Raw genomic sequence first — 16,021 nt, 5'->3', positions numbered from 1 at the left:
TCTACGTGGTATCTAGCTTCATTTACCACAACATGTTCAACTAAAAACGGACCTCTATATTTAGAGAGTCCTTTAGTGACACTTCCAGGTTTGACTTTTACCAAATCACCAACAGATATGGAACCAGAAAAATCACTTTGAACTATCTGACGAGAATTGTCAGTGTTGAAATTTTTCAACCACGAGGGAACCAATTTTGTACCAGGGCTTCTACCTCGCATGAGTTCAAAGGGAGATTTTACATCATGTTTGTGTGCAGTTGTGCGATAGGCCCAAACCATTTCCTGAACAGCCTCGTCTGAAAAACAACCAGAAGAACTAGTCATTTGTATAATACCCTTAACTACTCTGTTGACCCTCTCACAAAGACCATTTCCCTGTGGATTGTAAAGGGTCGTACAATGGTGTGTTATGTCACAACTAGTCAAAACTTCTTGCATTTTGTTGGATGTAAGCTGTTTACCATTGTCAGTTACTAATACTGAAGGAACTCCTTCATCATCAAATACTCTTTTTAGGAAATGTATTGCACAGTCAGTGGTAATTTCTGTTACAAAATGAACTGTTAGCCATTTTGAAAACACATCAACTATGAAAATAGCGAAGAGATGATTAGCTGGTAATTCATCCATTGGTCCAATAAAATCTAAACACACACTGTGCCAAGGCTGATTTATAGAAGCAATATGACCCATACTTTGACCAGAAGCTATCCTAAGCCTTTTTTCGCCTTCCTTGCAACACACACAATTTGACACCCACGATGCTGCTTGTACATCAATTGAGGGCCACCAAAAATTGTTTTTTATTCTATGTTGAGTGAGAGTCTGCCCTAGATGTCCCTCATGAGCAAGTTTCAATAACTTTGGTCTTAAAGAATATGGTGGAATAAATCTGTCACCTCTCATCAAAATTACTTTATTAAAAACAGACAACTCATCTAAGATTTTAATAAATGGTCGTACAGACGGTATGACAGAACTTTCACGTCTAGTTCCCAATCTAACAAGATCTATAACTTTGGAAAGTACCAAATCCTTTTCCATTGCAGAACACCATTCCTCTTTAGAGAAAGTACTCTCACCTAAAGTTAAAACATCTTGAATGTAGGCTACAGCACTTTCTTCTTGATCTTCATTAAAATTATAACTTGAAACCAAGCTACTTACTGGGAGTCTAGAAAGACAGTCCGCTTGCACATTACGCCAACCTTGAATATATATCAACTCAAATTGATACTCTTGTAGTCTAGACACAAGTCTTGCTAATCTAGGTGAACCTTTACCAGCACCCCCAGGAGCCAATACACTAACCAGGGGCTTGTGATCAGTATTTATTTTAAACTTGGTACCCCACAAATATGTTCTAAAGTAGCGTACGCCCCAAGCAGCAGCTAGGGCCTCCTTTTCTATAACTGAATAGTTACGTTCCGAGAGGGTTAAAGGTCGAGATGCAAAAGCTATTGTTTTGTCTCCTTCTGGATCTTTTGTATTAAAACGGCACCTAGCCCGATGTTACTGGCATCCACCATTAAAGTTGAAGGCAGTCTGATGTCAAATGGAGTTAAAACGTTTGCTTCACTCAAATCTTTTTTAATGGCTTTAAAGCAAGTGGTATGTTCGCCATTCCATGAAAATGTTACTCCTTTTTTTAATAGATTTCTTAGAGTAGATGTCTTGTTAGAATTTCTTTTTACAAACTTTGCGTAGAACTTTATTAGGCCCATGAAATATCGTAGTTGATCCTTGTCAGAGGGGCAAGGGGCAGATTCTATGGCTTCTAAAAGATTTCTCTTTGGCTTTATACCATCAGCTGAAATTTCATATCCTAGATATTCTATCTCTCGAACCAAAAATGAACCTTTGTCCTTGCGCAAAGTTAGTCCTGCCTCTTCAATTCTTTTTAAAACAACCTTCAATGTCTCATTGTGTTCAGAAATGGTATCTCCAAAGACAAGCGTGTCATCTTGGAAAAATATTGCTTATCCAACGCCTTTGAAAATTTTAGTTACCATCCGTTGAAATACGCTACCCGAAGATATGAGCCCAAAAGGTAGTCTAGTAAACTAAAAAGCACCTTCACTTGTAATGAATGCTGTAAGATGTTTTGATTCATCATGAAGGCGTATCTGATGCTATGCGCTCTTCAGATCCAGTTTAGTGAAGTATTTTGCACCATGTAAAGTTGAAACTAACTCCCCAATATTTGGAAGTGGAAAAACATCTGCCACCACATTTGTATTCAAGGATCTAAGATCCACACAGAATCTTATTTTTTTATCCCCTTTTTGAGTGATCACAACTGGAGAAACCCAACTTGAAGTCTCTACTGGCTCAATTATGCCTCCCTGCAACATTTCATCAATAACATTTTTAACTACTTCTCTTACTGCAAATGGTACTCTTCTCACTTTATGTTGCACAGGAATGACATTGTTTTTAACAAAATCTTGTGTACATACCATTTCAACTCACCCAATTCATCTCTAAAAACACGCTTTGCATCAAGTAGAATGTCATTGATTTTGTAATCCTCCACCACCATGACTTGAACATTCGCTCTTGGATTGACTATTATGTTCAAGTCATATGGGTGCATCCATCCTAAAATTGGTGGTCCATCCACCGAAACATAAACCTTTCCATTTGTGGACCTATGCATAAAACATATTTCAGTATCAAAATACCCTATACGATCTATAGTTTCTCCTTGGTATCCTGCTGTACATATATCACTCTTTAAGAGTGACTTGTTAACCCACATATGTCTAAACATAGGTTCAGGGATTATGGTCCACCTTGATCCAGTATCAACCATAAGGGTCGCTATATGACCATCAATTTTAAATTCTGCTTTTGGTCTTTTTTCTCTCCTCTCATCACAAGTGATGACATCTGGATCATCCACAACTAATATTTTTTTCATTTCTCTCTTAACTTCAATGTTTTCATCTTCAATAATAGCTACTTTTCCTCTAGCTTTACTCCTACACATCTTTGAAAAATGTCCTAATTTACCAAATTTTGAGCATTCTTTGTTATTAGCTAAACAAAATTTTGCATCAGACATGTGTGTATTGCTCCCACATCTTGAACATAACTTATTTTGCCCTTTACTGGCATATGTTTTTCTCTGGAAACTATTCCCTTACGTTTTACAAATCCTATAGCACCATCCTCACTAGTATCACTCTCACAAAGGTTTTTTTCAGAAACTTCTTAAATCTGTTGTTGTATACTGCATTTTTGTAATTCCTTCATACATTTTTCAGACTCTTCCACTACTTTGATAAGTCTATTGATAGCTTTAGAGGAGGGTTTTTCGCTGCCCACAGTCTCTCCTGTATTTTTCTATTGTTGCATTGTACTATAAATTGGTCGCGGATTAACTCATCTGCCATTTGGCCAAAATTACATTTTACTGAAAGTTCGCGTAAACATGCCACAAAGTAGACTCTTCGCTCTGTTTGTTTTTGTAAAATTGATATCTGTTCATAACTAGATTTTCTTCTTTCGCGAACCTAACTTCTCGTCTTGATATTGCCTCTTTGTATTCATCAAATGAAGATAGGCTGCCGGATTGTAGCACTTGAGGGAGATATTTAAAAACACGTTGTCCTTCTTTCCCTAATGCTGTTAAAAACAAAGCTTTTTCCTTTTAGGGAAGAACTCTTGTCCATCTAGAGATTCTATGTAGTTGTCAAACATGACAATCTATTAAAACAAGCTCATCAATTGTACCACTGAGAATATAAACAGGTTGGTTTTTCTTTGTTCGCCCTAAGTTGGCAGGGTATGCTCAGACGTGAGTCCCTTGCTCACTTTGCCACTGGAGTCAAGCAAGCCCGGCTGAAGAGGGTTGTAATGCCAGAAACCGGTCCTGTGAAGCTTGATTCCCAGCCCCCTCCGAAATTTGGCTCTAGTTACGCCTCTTGGGTCCACACATTTCAAAAGGTTTTAAACCGCTGGGTTAGACAATTTCAAAATAAAGTGAGCTCTTCATGTATATCCTCTGCTCTGTTACATTTCAATAGGGTAAGGGCTGTATTCTGCTACTTTTTAACCAGCCCGGGAGATAAAACTACCGACTATGCAAAATAATGGCCAGGAGCAATCCCTGCTCTTATTATAATCTGTCAGTCACTAGCGCATCCTGGGAACTCAACGCTGCCGGCCCCTGGTGTGGTTCTTCCATCTCAGCCTAACACCTCGAGAGGCAGACTCCCGGCTTGACGCAGATGGCCCAAACTCTACTGCTCTCCCTTCTCATCCGCAGACGAAGTGTCCCCTCATGAACCAAAGCCGAATCTCCTCGTGTCAGTCTACCCGCGCGCCCCTTTGACACACGCAGCAACACAGGAGCGCGCGTGCGGCAGCGGCGCAGTCTCACGTGCCGCCGGCAGTTCCGGTTCACGTGCGACTGGGGCCATGTCTTCCGGATCAGCTTAGACGTCTCGTCAGGTGCAGCAGCAGGGGAAGTCTCTTCCGGTGCACCAAATATTTCTTCAGGGATGGAGGGGGCGGTCTTTTTTCCGTGGCGGGTCATTTTTGCTAACCAATCGCGGAGAACACTGGGAAGTGCAGCCACAAAGGCCCGCCTTGTACCGCCTCTAGCCTGTCAATCAGTTTAAAGCCAGCTTTGTGATAATAACCTCCCCTCGCCTGTGCATCCTAACGCTGGTTTGAGACTGAATTAAAATAGAGGCAAAAGAATGCACAAAATTAGGAGGTAATGATCGGGTCTGGGAGCCTACGGTATGATTCGAGAGGGTTGGCATGCGGGCATAGGCTCCTCGGACATTGTAAGCTGTTTCCATTCATTGCGGGGTTCGAGCGCCTCTGCCATCTTCTGTGCGTGGGAGAAGGGGTTCTCTGGGGAGCAGCAGCGTGTCTGGGGTTGCCCTGAGCAACATAAAAGGCTAAAGGAAGCGCACTGAAGAAAGGCTCCTAGGCATTGTACGAGAGGATTGGTTTTGACCAGTTAACCGGGGGCTCCTTTCGGGGGCATTGGCACCCTCGTTCCCACCCCCAGGAGCTCCCGGAGAAGATGCTGAGCAGGTTGATGAGCGGCAGCAGCAGAACTTTGGACCGGGAGTACAACTGCACCGTGCGCTTACTGGACGACTCCGAGTACACCTGCACAATCCAGGTGAGCGCACCGATTTTCTGATATAAAAAAAGTTATTTAGATTGAGGTTGCTTTTTCTTGAATAACAATTTACGCGCTTCTCTCTGGGCAGTTACACGAAATGCTTTGTTTAAACGTAAGTGGGGACATGAAGGGTAGTTTCACGCATGGATAGGGATGCATGCGCACACTTATGGGAAGCGCATTCGGCATCCAAAGTGTACTCCGAATAAAACAATTCATTAAGAATGCTTAATTTGCTTTTAGCGTAAGATGAGGCAGGACTCTCTGACACTTGTGAACAGCAGACCGACCTTGAGGGGTGGAGATTTTTAGGATGCAGCTCCTGGTCTACTTAATCTTTGAAAGTCTCGACTCATTCTTGTCCTAGTAAATTGTGGGTACCACTAGCGCTTCGTTCCCCATCACCGATCCCAACGTGGAAAGCTGTCTGGGAATAGGGGCATCACTATCACTCCGACAAAACGCTGTCATTGGAGCCGCGGAGGATCTAGTGAGGTCTGTCTGGTCGCAGACATATGGCTAGGAATCTTCACGCCTCTAACCAGTGAGAGTCGACTGCACCACCTCGGACCTCTTTCTAAATTTCGGGGGATGGGGTGCGGGGGGGGGGGGCTATACAGAATATAGTTTTTTGTGACATCACCCATCCTCCATTTTGCCCCCAAACATGAACGTGTTCATCTTTGGACCACCCAAACTCAGTTATTACAAATTAATGCTGCATACAGAGAAGAGAGAGCGCAACACCGACTCAGACGGGAGTGTTATCAGCTAAGAACCCAAATAATACAAAAGGCGAGTCAAAGCACGATTTTAGTTACAGTACGTTGCCAGTGTGTCCTTGTTTTAGTGTAAGAGAGAAGAGCGTCTCCGTCCCGGGGCGCGTGTTTCCGTGTCTGTGTCCATGCGTGTCTTGTGTCTTCTCGGATTTCTGTTTTATTCGCCAGGGTTGTAGTGACTTCCTTTCCCATTTCAGGTTCTAGAGTCCCAAAGACGTGTTAAGTCCTGATTGAAAGGTTTTTCTTGACCCAGTGGCAGTATATGTAATCGCAGCGGTAATGTGCTCCTTTGCTGGTGCCCGTCTCCCGATTCGGTGGACGTGAGCCTGTTCCAGTGTCGGACCGCTGGGTTAGACGACCCTTTTCCCCGTAGTGAGAGTTGTGTTGCACAAATGTTTCTCTCCGTTTCTGTATTTTCCAGACCCTTTGTCAGTGTACGGGTTTCTCCCCGTTCCGGTGCAAACGTCGTCTACCTGCTCCAGTATGTTAACCTATGTGGGGTTTTCCCTGTCTCCTGGTGGCTTCCCGGTCCTAGATGCTTAAGTTCCCTGGTAGTGTGTCAATCTCCTTGCTCCTGTGTTTCTGGGCCCGTGTCCCAATCGTCTGGTGCAAACGCGGGTATCATTTTCTCTCTGACCAAGTGTACATCCTGTCTTTCGGTCAGTCTGTGTCTCCCTGTTGTATGGAGGCGTATTATGCCTTTGCATTGTTGTTGCACCATGCTGCCTGTGGATGTTTGGGAAAGAACCCCATTGTGGTTGTTGGATTTCTTCGGTAGGCACCATGGTCCTCCTGAATATGGTGACGCTGTCTCCCAATACTCATATCTCACAGTGTGTGTTTGTCCTCCTTTACGGTGGCATGGTATATTGCCATACCAGTTATGGTGTATTGCACAAGTTGTTGCATGTTTTCCTCCTGAACCACTGTCATCGCATTGCCTATCCCAGTGCTACTGTTTAACCTGGTCCTTTTGTGCTTTTTTCTGCTGTGTGTGTCTTCCTACCGTATGGGACTGTTTCCTGCCCGCACAATGTGCCGTTTGTTCCCTTGCTAGTGTACCAAGTCGTAGGGAGATTTTATGCGAGGCCCTTGTGATGTTTATAGATTTGAGTGTGCCAGTGTTGATATGTGTGGACGAAATGGTGCTTGGCCTCATTCCTATGTGCCAGCATTGCTTGAAGACTTTTTTGACAATGCAGGTAAATTAATTACCTGACAATCAGACTCTCCATTCTCGGCAGAGCACACCAGGAACCCAGCACTATGAGAGTGGAAGAGGGACACATTTCTCATGACTGGACTCAACCCAATAGTCCTAAAGACCAAAACCCTTGCATGGCTATTATCATTTCCTTCACTTTTGCTCCATCCTGTTAATTTCCTATGTCTGTGGGTCTGCCCATGAATCTTCTGTTGCCTGTGGTCTTGTCTACTTCTGCCCTTTTCCACTTTTGTCACTGATGCAATATGCGCAGTTCCAAACCACAGTCCTCTGCTCTGTGTGGCCTTTGGACTCTGATTGCTTTATTTTTGCAAAGACCTTTACAGTAATGACTCATTTCCAGATTTATTTAAATTGTCCATGTCTGCTGTCTCTTTCCTGGCGTCAGCCTTTTCCCACTCCTGTGGCCCCCAACTTCTTTCACCACTTTTGTAGTTGCTATTCCTTTTCCCTCATTCGTTACTGCTCTGTCTGCCCACGTTTCTGTTTCTCTCACTTTCTCTACTTCTATGTTCATGTTCCCTTTTGGCATGACTACTGTTCTTTTGATACTCACATCAGTGTTCTCCTCTTACCCACTTTGGTTACTGATGCCAATTTCCCCCAAACGAAGGGCCTGTAGAATCTTGCACTGCTGCACTTTTTTCCAGAGTTATGGATTTGCAACATTATCATCAACTGCTGCATAGTTTACAAACCACTACAAAACGTATCTTAAATACTCTGCTTGGGCTGAAGTGTGGCTCCTGACTCCTACTTTGCAAACGTAAAACTCATTACCTTTCACCTGTTGCTATATTACTGTATAGGTGAATCCCCAATGTCCTTAAAATCCCAAGGGCTCTTTGGTCTGTAACAGGAAACCCAAACCTTACGTATTTAAACGTATTACAAACTGGGTGGAAACAATTCCTTCTTTGTCATTAATATATTTATTACCATTCATATAAACTGATGTTTACGTTTAAGAGATCTCATACAAGTCGTTTCTCACACAATGTAAAATGTTCTAGCTATCAAGAAGGAACGTTTCAGTTCTGTAAAGGACACAGAAGCAAGGATTATGCATGACTTACTTCCTTTTATTTTATATAGCAGTTTTATCAAAGTTCACTTCTTTGCTAACCAAGCAACTACATTTACAAAAAACACAGGGAAATTCAAATGCAATGAAATAACCATGTCGTCCACCAATCACATCATCCAGTCCAATATAAGGCCCCTTGTCTATTCCTTCAATTTATTCATGTGAGGTAGGCCTATGCTGTTATACTTTCACTGCCCATTCTTCTGCTCTGTACCCAGTAAAGGAAATGCAAACATGTTATCCAGTTCTTTAGTCTATTAACATAATTATAAATCACAATATCAGCTGTACCCGATAACTTGAAAGTTTTACATCATGCATAACCCAGTTCCACGTCCACCACAAACCTTTACCCTGGAAAGTGCACAGGACTTTTACAGTAATTACTAATTTCCAGATTTTGTTCAATTTTCCATGTCTGCTGTCTCTTCCCCTCGTTCTTTGTGACAATGTTTCCCCACTTCTGTGGCTCCAACTGCTTTTACCGCTTTTGTAGTTGCTATCCCTTTCCCCTCGTTCGTTACTACTTTCTCTGCCCACATATCTGTTGTTTCTCTCACTTTTTCTACTTCTGTGTTCATGTTCCCCATTGGCATTACTACAGTCTGTTTGATAATCACTTCAGTGTTCTCCCCTTACCCACTTTGGTTACTGATGCCAATTTCCACCAAACCAAAGGCCACTAGAATCATGCGATGGCACAGCTTCTTCTAAACGTATGGATTTGCAACATTGTCCATCAACTGCTGCATAGTTTACAAATCTCTACAAAACGTTTCTTAAATACTCTGCTTGGGCTGAAGTGTGGCTTCTGACTCCTACTTTGCAAAAGTAAAGTCCTTACCTTCCAACTGTTGATTGCTGCATTCCTTTTCCTCCTAAGTTTCTTGGGTGGAATAATTCTTGCATCCGTATCCTTTTTAGAACTGAAACTCTCCTTCTTGATAGAAAGGAATTTTTACATTGTAGGTCAGGAACGGATGCGAGGATTATGCATGTTCAAAGTCTACTGACCACTAAATAGGCTATTTTTTTAAAGGTCAACTCTGTAGACTAGTCTGTGGTATTCATAATGTCCTCTAGTCGCCCTCCCACTGCTACTGCTTTGGAAGCCCCTGCCCCTCTTGCTAAATGTCCCCCAAGACTTGACACCTCAATACTCGCTTCCTGCATAATCCACCTTACCTCCTGGTGATGGATAGAAATCGGACTGCCTTGAGAGTTTTCTTCAGGGCAATCAATAATTGCCTCTCTCCCCTCTGCCTAATTTCTGCTGTCATATTCTCATAGGCCTTTTCACATGTAACCACACCCTATTTTGGTTTGTCTTCAAATGCCGGATATGAAATGGACCTGGTGTTGGTCTTCATTCTCCTCACACTGGTGAATGATACTCCATCTGGCTTAAATATAAGCTTTGAAAGGTCAAGGGACCTAACATCATACACTCTTTAATCCAATACCAAACATAATTGCATAGCAATTTTGGGGACGGTTCTTTCCTAGATATAAACTAATCGTCCTTCCATGATAACAACAAGTTCAAAACCTTATCCACCTCCCAGAGGAGGGAGTTTCTAGGCTCTGGAGGCTTAGAAGGCCTAATTAACTTAATGGGATTGCACACCCAAAAGTGTCACCTACCTGGGTCTCATTCACCTGACTATGACCCGCAGAAATTAATGACCTGAATGTATTCACTGATAGGCCAACCCTGCTGCCGTCCTTTCCGATAAAAAATTCAGAACATGGACAACTCCTGCCTTCACTGGATCCAGGTCTACAGAGATCACCGAAATTCGTTGGTTCATCCAACATCCAGTAAAACCTTCCACGCCATCAACCTGAGATGACCCTCCAGGATCAGACCATGAAACTTACCTCTGCAATCTGTAAGAGTATTCGTTTTCAGGGCATCCACTAATAGCTCCAACAGAAATGGGAACCACATCTGCGGTCTCCAGTAGGTAGTTCCCAGAATCTGCTGTCTGTCGTCTCACCTGTGCAGAGACACTGGCAATCATGTGAAACAAGGAAAAGGCAAAATTCTGCATTCCTGACCGTCCTGCACAAAAATTCTCTGTGGTCGCTTCTGGGTCTGGTCTCCAGCTAAAATATTGATTATTCAACCCGGATGACAAGAGGTTCTGTTTCTAATTGCTGGAGCCCATGCTGAATCTGGAATTCCAGTTTGCTACTTTGTTGTGCTTGCCTAGGAGGTACTCCCCTGTCACAGAGATTTGCTGCTCCAGGTATAAATATCAGAGGTCTTTCCCTAGTTCTACCAAGTTCTTCGAACTTGTGCCCCCAGTTCGTTGGTACATCCCACTGCTGACTCGACCTGTAAATCGCATCTGTGTTTTTAATCTCCATCACCTCCTTGTGTAGGAGAGCCACCTCTTGATTCGAAAACCTTAGTGGTTGGCATTGAATGGTCTAATTTGGATATCCATAAAACTGCCTAGAAACCTTGAACCGTTTTCAGGACCCATGTACTGCTCGTTATTTCCTCCCTTTTGTCTGTAAACCATCACAAGCTCTCTGTGAATTTTAGAAGGGGAAACATGGTTACTCCTTTCTGGCATTCTCTGTTGCCCCTGCCTCAGGAATATCATCTTGAGGGGAAAAAGTTTCCAGGCTGGTGTACATCCTGCCAGCCGTTGTTTCTCCTGCTTTGTCCTCTCTGGGTACGTTGCTGAAAAGTACAGCTCGCTGAGCTCAATCAGAGAGTATCTGGGCAGGCATAGGCATGCCCGATGCTTTAGCTGCTTTTGCCAACTCCAGTATCTAAGTGATATGGCCCACCATGTCCAGGACCTTATCAAGACAGGCCCTCCAAAATTGGTCAGTCCCTTTCTTGGGATACTTCATATACTGGGAAGTGTAGGTACACATCTTGGCATCAGCTTTGGGTGTCAGGGTAACTTTGCCTTCCAAGTAGGGTTAGGGACATTCTGCTCTTAATCTAGCCATCCCTTCCTTGCCTAAGGGCTGCTCTATTTTTTCCGCGAAGTAGTCTGCCACCTTTTTGGCTGGAACTCTTGTTGCCTACCTCAGATGGAAAATGTGTTCTAGTTCATACATGTTCAACTGATTTCGATTGATGTCTGCCCCTTTGGGAGGAAGACCAGGCAACCATGGCCTACTACCTCCCTCATTATCAGACGTATCTTTATTATCTGTGCTCCTCTCGCCTTTTGAGGGTGACCAGTTGATAGGGTCAATATCTGAGATGACGTGGTCACCAATTTTCATGATTATTACAGCTTCACCGGAAGAGGGCATATGTTTCAACATGCATGGACTGCTACAGAAGGATTTCCATAGTTTGTTGAATCTTTCCAGGTGGCCCACATTGCATTTCTTCATTGCTTTCTTAGGCCGCTAACCATGCCAAACACCATCACTGCACCCAGGTTTGTCTGGTTTCTACCCATAAAGGTTGCTCTAAGGGTTCTGGGAGCCTTGCCACCCGCAAGAAGGAGGTGTAAGTGCAAGGCTCAATAGGGGAGAAAATGTACCACTTGTAACTACGTTACCAGGGTTTCTTATGGTGTTAGATGGCCTTCATAAAAAACCCTCATAAACGCAAGTAGGTAGCGTAGCAGTATATCTCGGTTCTCCGCTATAGTATGCTGCGTCAGTGCATCATCATAGGGTTTTTGTTGTCTCGTATGCAACAACCTCCACCTGAAGGTAACCACTGGGTTCGCAGTAGTGTCCTGAGATAATATCTTGTGCTCAAAAAGTTTTTTTTTTGTTTTTTTTCCCCCCAAGACCTTTATTAGATGTAAAAAAAGGGAACTTTACACAGCCTCGTCAGCCTACAACCTGAGATAGCAGGCCGGCAGCAGCTTAGAGTAGTAACATAGCATCAAAGCACTATTAGGGGGAGACAGTTCGTTAAACACAGCATGTCGCCTACAACCCTTTCGGGCCGGCCGCGTTAAAAGTAGAACAAGGTCATGCACATTACGTCATCTTACTAATTATGTTCCAGAGCAATTATAACTCAGCAGCTGGACATCAGAGGTCTCTTATTTTTCTGTTTTCACCCTCCTTCCCCACCCCCCTAACCATCAAAAACTGAGAACAAAAAGTGAGGAATCAACCGTGTACAATCCCCCCCTCAAGTATGTCCACCCTGCAGAGTATGTAATTCAGCGTAATGACCAGGGCGTCTTGTGCTCAAAAAGTTGTGGGATAAAATTCAATAAATCAACTTAAAAAGTAAATTTTATTGAGAGAAAGCGATTCTGGAAGGCTAAAATAATGGTGTGTAGTAATGGGTCGTGTTACTAGATCCTCTACACAATGGTAAATATCAGGTCGACATGTTTCAGCCCCACCGTGCCCAGCCGGGTCTACGGGGCTTTCCTCAGGACCAGTTAAAAGTGCATTTACTTACACAATTTGTGCAGCAGCTTAGAGGTAGGATAATTTCCACTCTATGTATAAACTGAGGTCAGTAGTACCTTCAGTTTTGTAAGTTCATACCACGTCGGGGAACATAAGAAAGTCTCTCGTCATACTGCAGTGCGGAATTTCCGACCTATGCTTGCTTTGCCCCCGGGTGGTGTAACTGCCCCAGAAACTGCTTGGGAAAGTGTCTGTTTGAAATCATTAGGAATCCCCTGCCTCGTATGGGGGCCATTCCTCCTCCCCCTTACCCGATAAAACAAGGAATGTTCTTGTTCCTGGAAGGATTCCATTATTTTTGACGGCTGCAGCACCACTTCAGCTCAGATTGGAACACCCTTAATTCTCTGACAGCCCTGCTAACTAATGCTGTATACATATTTGTTTGGATATTGTTTCCACTTTGGGGTTAAACCTACCGCATATGTGGCCTCTTGTGAGCAAGGGAGGGTTCTTTTAAGTCAGGGGGATGTTTGTACAAATGTTTATAGTGAGAGATGTAGCTCTCAACGTGCATGTGGCTAAGCAGGATAAACTGTTTTTTACCCACTCTGCCTGGTTGCACATGAGCCCCAAGAAAGCACTGAAGGCCACCGTAGCGCCCTCTTGTGGGGAAACCCTCAATCCAGGTGAAACATTTGATGCTTCTACCTCTCGACGGGTGGGGGTATTGTGCGCTGGAGGTGGGCGCAAAACTGCCCTTCCCCATCCTAGATTAAAAAAGGCAAATGTATGCCCAATTTCAACTTAATTGGTAACAAAACATGCTTAATTTATAGCATAGTAGTGAAGAAAGAGGAGGAATAGACAAGGGACTTTATATTGGACTGGATGCCGTGACTGGTGGACTGTGGTTGTTTTGTTGCATTTAGATTTCCCAGTCTTTTTGGGAAATTAAGTTGTGTGTTTATTAAAGAAGTGAACTTGGAAACGACTGCTATATAAAATTTAGTGAAGAAAGATCGGCATAATCCTCGCCTCTGGTCCTGCAACAGAAACCCAAACTTTTTCTGATGGGTTTGTTAGAAAGAAATCCTTTCAGAATCCCAGTACTGTAACAAAGAATAAACACAAAGCCTAACTCCAGAAGACACGTTTCTGTAGCTGGCTGGATGCCTAGAAGAACAATCCTTGGCAAAGCCAACAATTCTTGCATTTAGGACCAGTTGGTTTTGCCTGTGTTTTCAGCCATACGACATAGTATCTATCCCCAATGGTGTTCCAAATGGCTAAAGATGATTTTTTTGTTAAGAAAAGCTTTTGATGCATCCAGCCATGTCATTTTCTTAGCACATGCGCCACTCATGAATGTGCCTACAAATGATGCAGCTGCTTTTATTTTGTATTTTTAGTTACCAATCCGAGTTGAATCAGTAACTAAAAAGAGAAAAAAACAATGTTTTGCTTTTTTTAAAAGCGGGTGGGGGAGGGAAGCAATATGGGGTGGCGTGGGTGTGGAGTGGAATCAACACAGGAGAAGGGTGGAAACAACGAGGGAGGTTCAAACGGACAAAAGATAGTAACGTAGAGATGGTGGAAGAGAGCACACAAGTGAGAAGGCAATGCAGATGTAGTGGGGGGGTTTACACATGGGCGAGAGAGGAACACCGACTGCGGTGGGGCGAGAGAAGCACAAGAGTTAGACAGGTAGAAACCACATGAACTCTTGTCATTGCTTAAACCAAAAGAAAAAAGTAGCACCTGAAAAAGTGAGCATTGGAAGGATTCAGAAATGTGTCCTTGATCCAGGTGAGGGACAGACACAGGAAGCGGAAGGAAAGCCTACACAAGTTAATGAATAAGAAGGAGGCAAATGTGAGTGACAATAAAGGCGACAAATACTTAGCAATGTACAGGCTCTAAACCCACTGTAAGCTAAGAATATGTCTTGCAACAGACATCTCATGCCCTGTCTAGTAGGCGAAACCCCAAAAATGACCTAGTATTAAAAGAAGTGTGTGAAGTTTGGCTTGTTTTCTGCTCTGTGCATAACTGTATGCATATCAAACAAAGAATTGAATTTTGGGGGCTCGAAGAGATACTTATTAAAATGGTTCTCCTGTGTTCCCAAGGAAGATAAAAATCTTAACATTTTGATGAATCACATTTGGAATAATACCTATTCATTGTGTCTAGGTTTGGTTTGATGTTTGACCGCATAACACAACCATAAAAACAGCACGTAATCCAGTTTTAACCCTTCACCTAATCCTGTAGAAGCTCACCTGCGTTTTAGGTCGAAGCTTACCAGAGAGCATGTTTGTGAAAAGACTTCTTTGGGACATTCTGAAACTTACCTGGAAATGCATTCTGCCCATTATTTACTATTGGCTTTGTGGTTTGTAACTCCCGCTTTCTTGCTTTCGATTTGTTGGCTTTATTTTTTTAGGCTGTCCAGCATGTCTTTGTCCCTCCCTTTGAACATATACTGTTTACCATCACTCTTTGTATTCTTCCACGAGTACTCACTTTTCTGTAAATAGGCTTTTGGATTTTATTCTTATCTTGTCACATTTGCTGTGCATTCAAAGACAGAGGTCAAATGTCAGACTCTCTTCCAAGAGATGCTTGGTGTTTACCTTTATTTTGCTGACTTTGATGGAAAGATTTATGTGGTAATCTTGCTGGATACTGGAGGTGGGAAAGGAAAGGTTTTTTTCTAGCCCACAACCAAATGTAAATGTCTGTAAATGAACTGAGCAAATATTTCAGAATATATCAAAATTATCAAAGCACAGATGAAGCACAGTTTTTGTTATTTTGAAGTGTGGTGGTGAGTAATATTTGAGCCCGATCAAAACTAGGTGATGACATTTCCACACATAATTGATTGTGCGCTGTATGTGCAAATGTAATGGTAATTTAAATGGAAAATGTGTTGTCTGTAATGGCAGTGCACTACTACACCATGAATACTCCATTTTACTCCACTCTACGCCACTCTACAACTCTCTTCTGTATGACACTTCACTCTGTTCCACTCTACTTCATTTCACGACTAGCCACTCTACTCCACTTTGTGCCACTTTATGCCACTCTACGCCTCTCCACTCTATGCACCTCCACAACACTCTGTGCCACTTCACTTTAAGCCACTCCAGTTGAAGCCATTTTACTCCACTCTACACAACTCCACTCCATGAATCTCTTCCACTCCACAGTATGCTACTTTACTCCACTGTATGCCACTCCACTCTATGCCACACCACTCTACCCTGACATTTTGCTCCACTCTACACCCCTCCATTCTGCGACCTCTCCCCCTCCACTCTACTTCACTCCACTCTACGCCCCTCCGCTCTTCGACATGACACTCCACAACACTGTGCCCCTCTACGGCAAGCTACACAATTCCCATTA

The 16,021-nt window shown here is 43.1% G+C and overlaps 1 protein-coding gene across 1 annotated transcript in view; it reads left to right on the top strand.

Annotated features, from left to right (window-relative positions):
• The first annotated feature begins 385 nt into the window (after positions 1-385).
• Positions 386-16,021, top strand: part of FRMD5 (FERM domain containing 5) — a 575,457-nt gene continuing 559,821 nt past the window's right edge. The window contains exon 1 of the mRNA XM_078682953.1: positions 386-5,148. Within this exon, the coding sequence (XP_078539079.1) occupies positions 5,047-5,148 (102 nt within the window). The 5' untranslated portion in view covers positions 386-5,046. The remainder of the gene's footprint in view (positions 5,149-16,021) is intronic.

Source organism: Lissotriton helveticus, chromosome 3_1 (genome assembly GCF_964261635.1).
Source record: "Lissotriton helveticus chromosome 3_1, aLisHel1.1, whole genome shotgun sequence".
In the NCBI taxonomy this organism is placed as follows: domain Eukaryota; kingdom Metazoa; phylum Chordata; class Amphibia; order Caudata; family Salamandridae; genus Lissotriton; species Lissotriton helveticus.
Note: the sequence above shows the minus strand (reverse complement) of the source record. Positions and strands in the feature narration are given on the sequence as shown.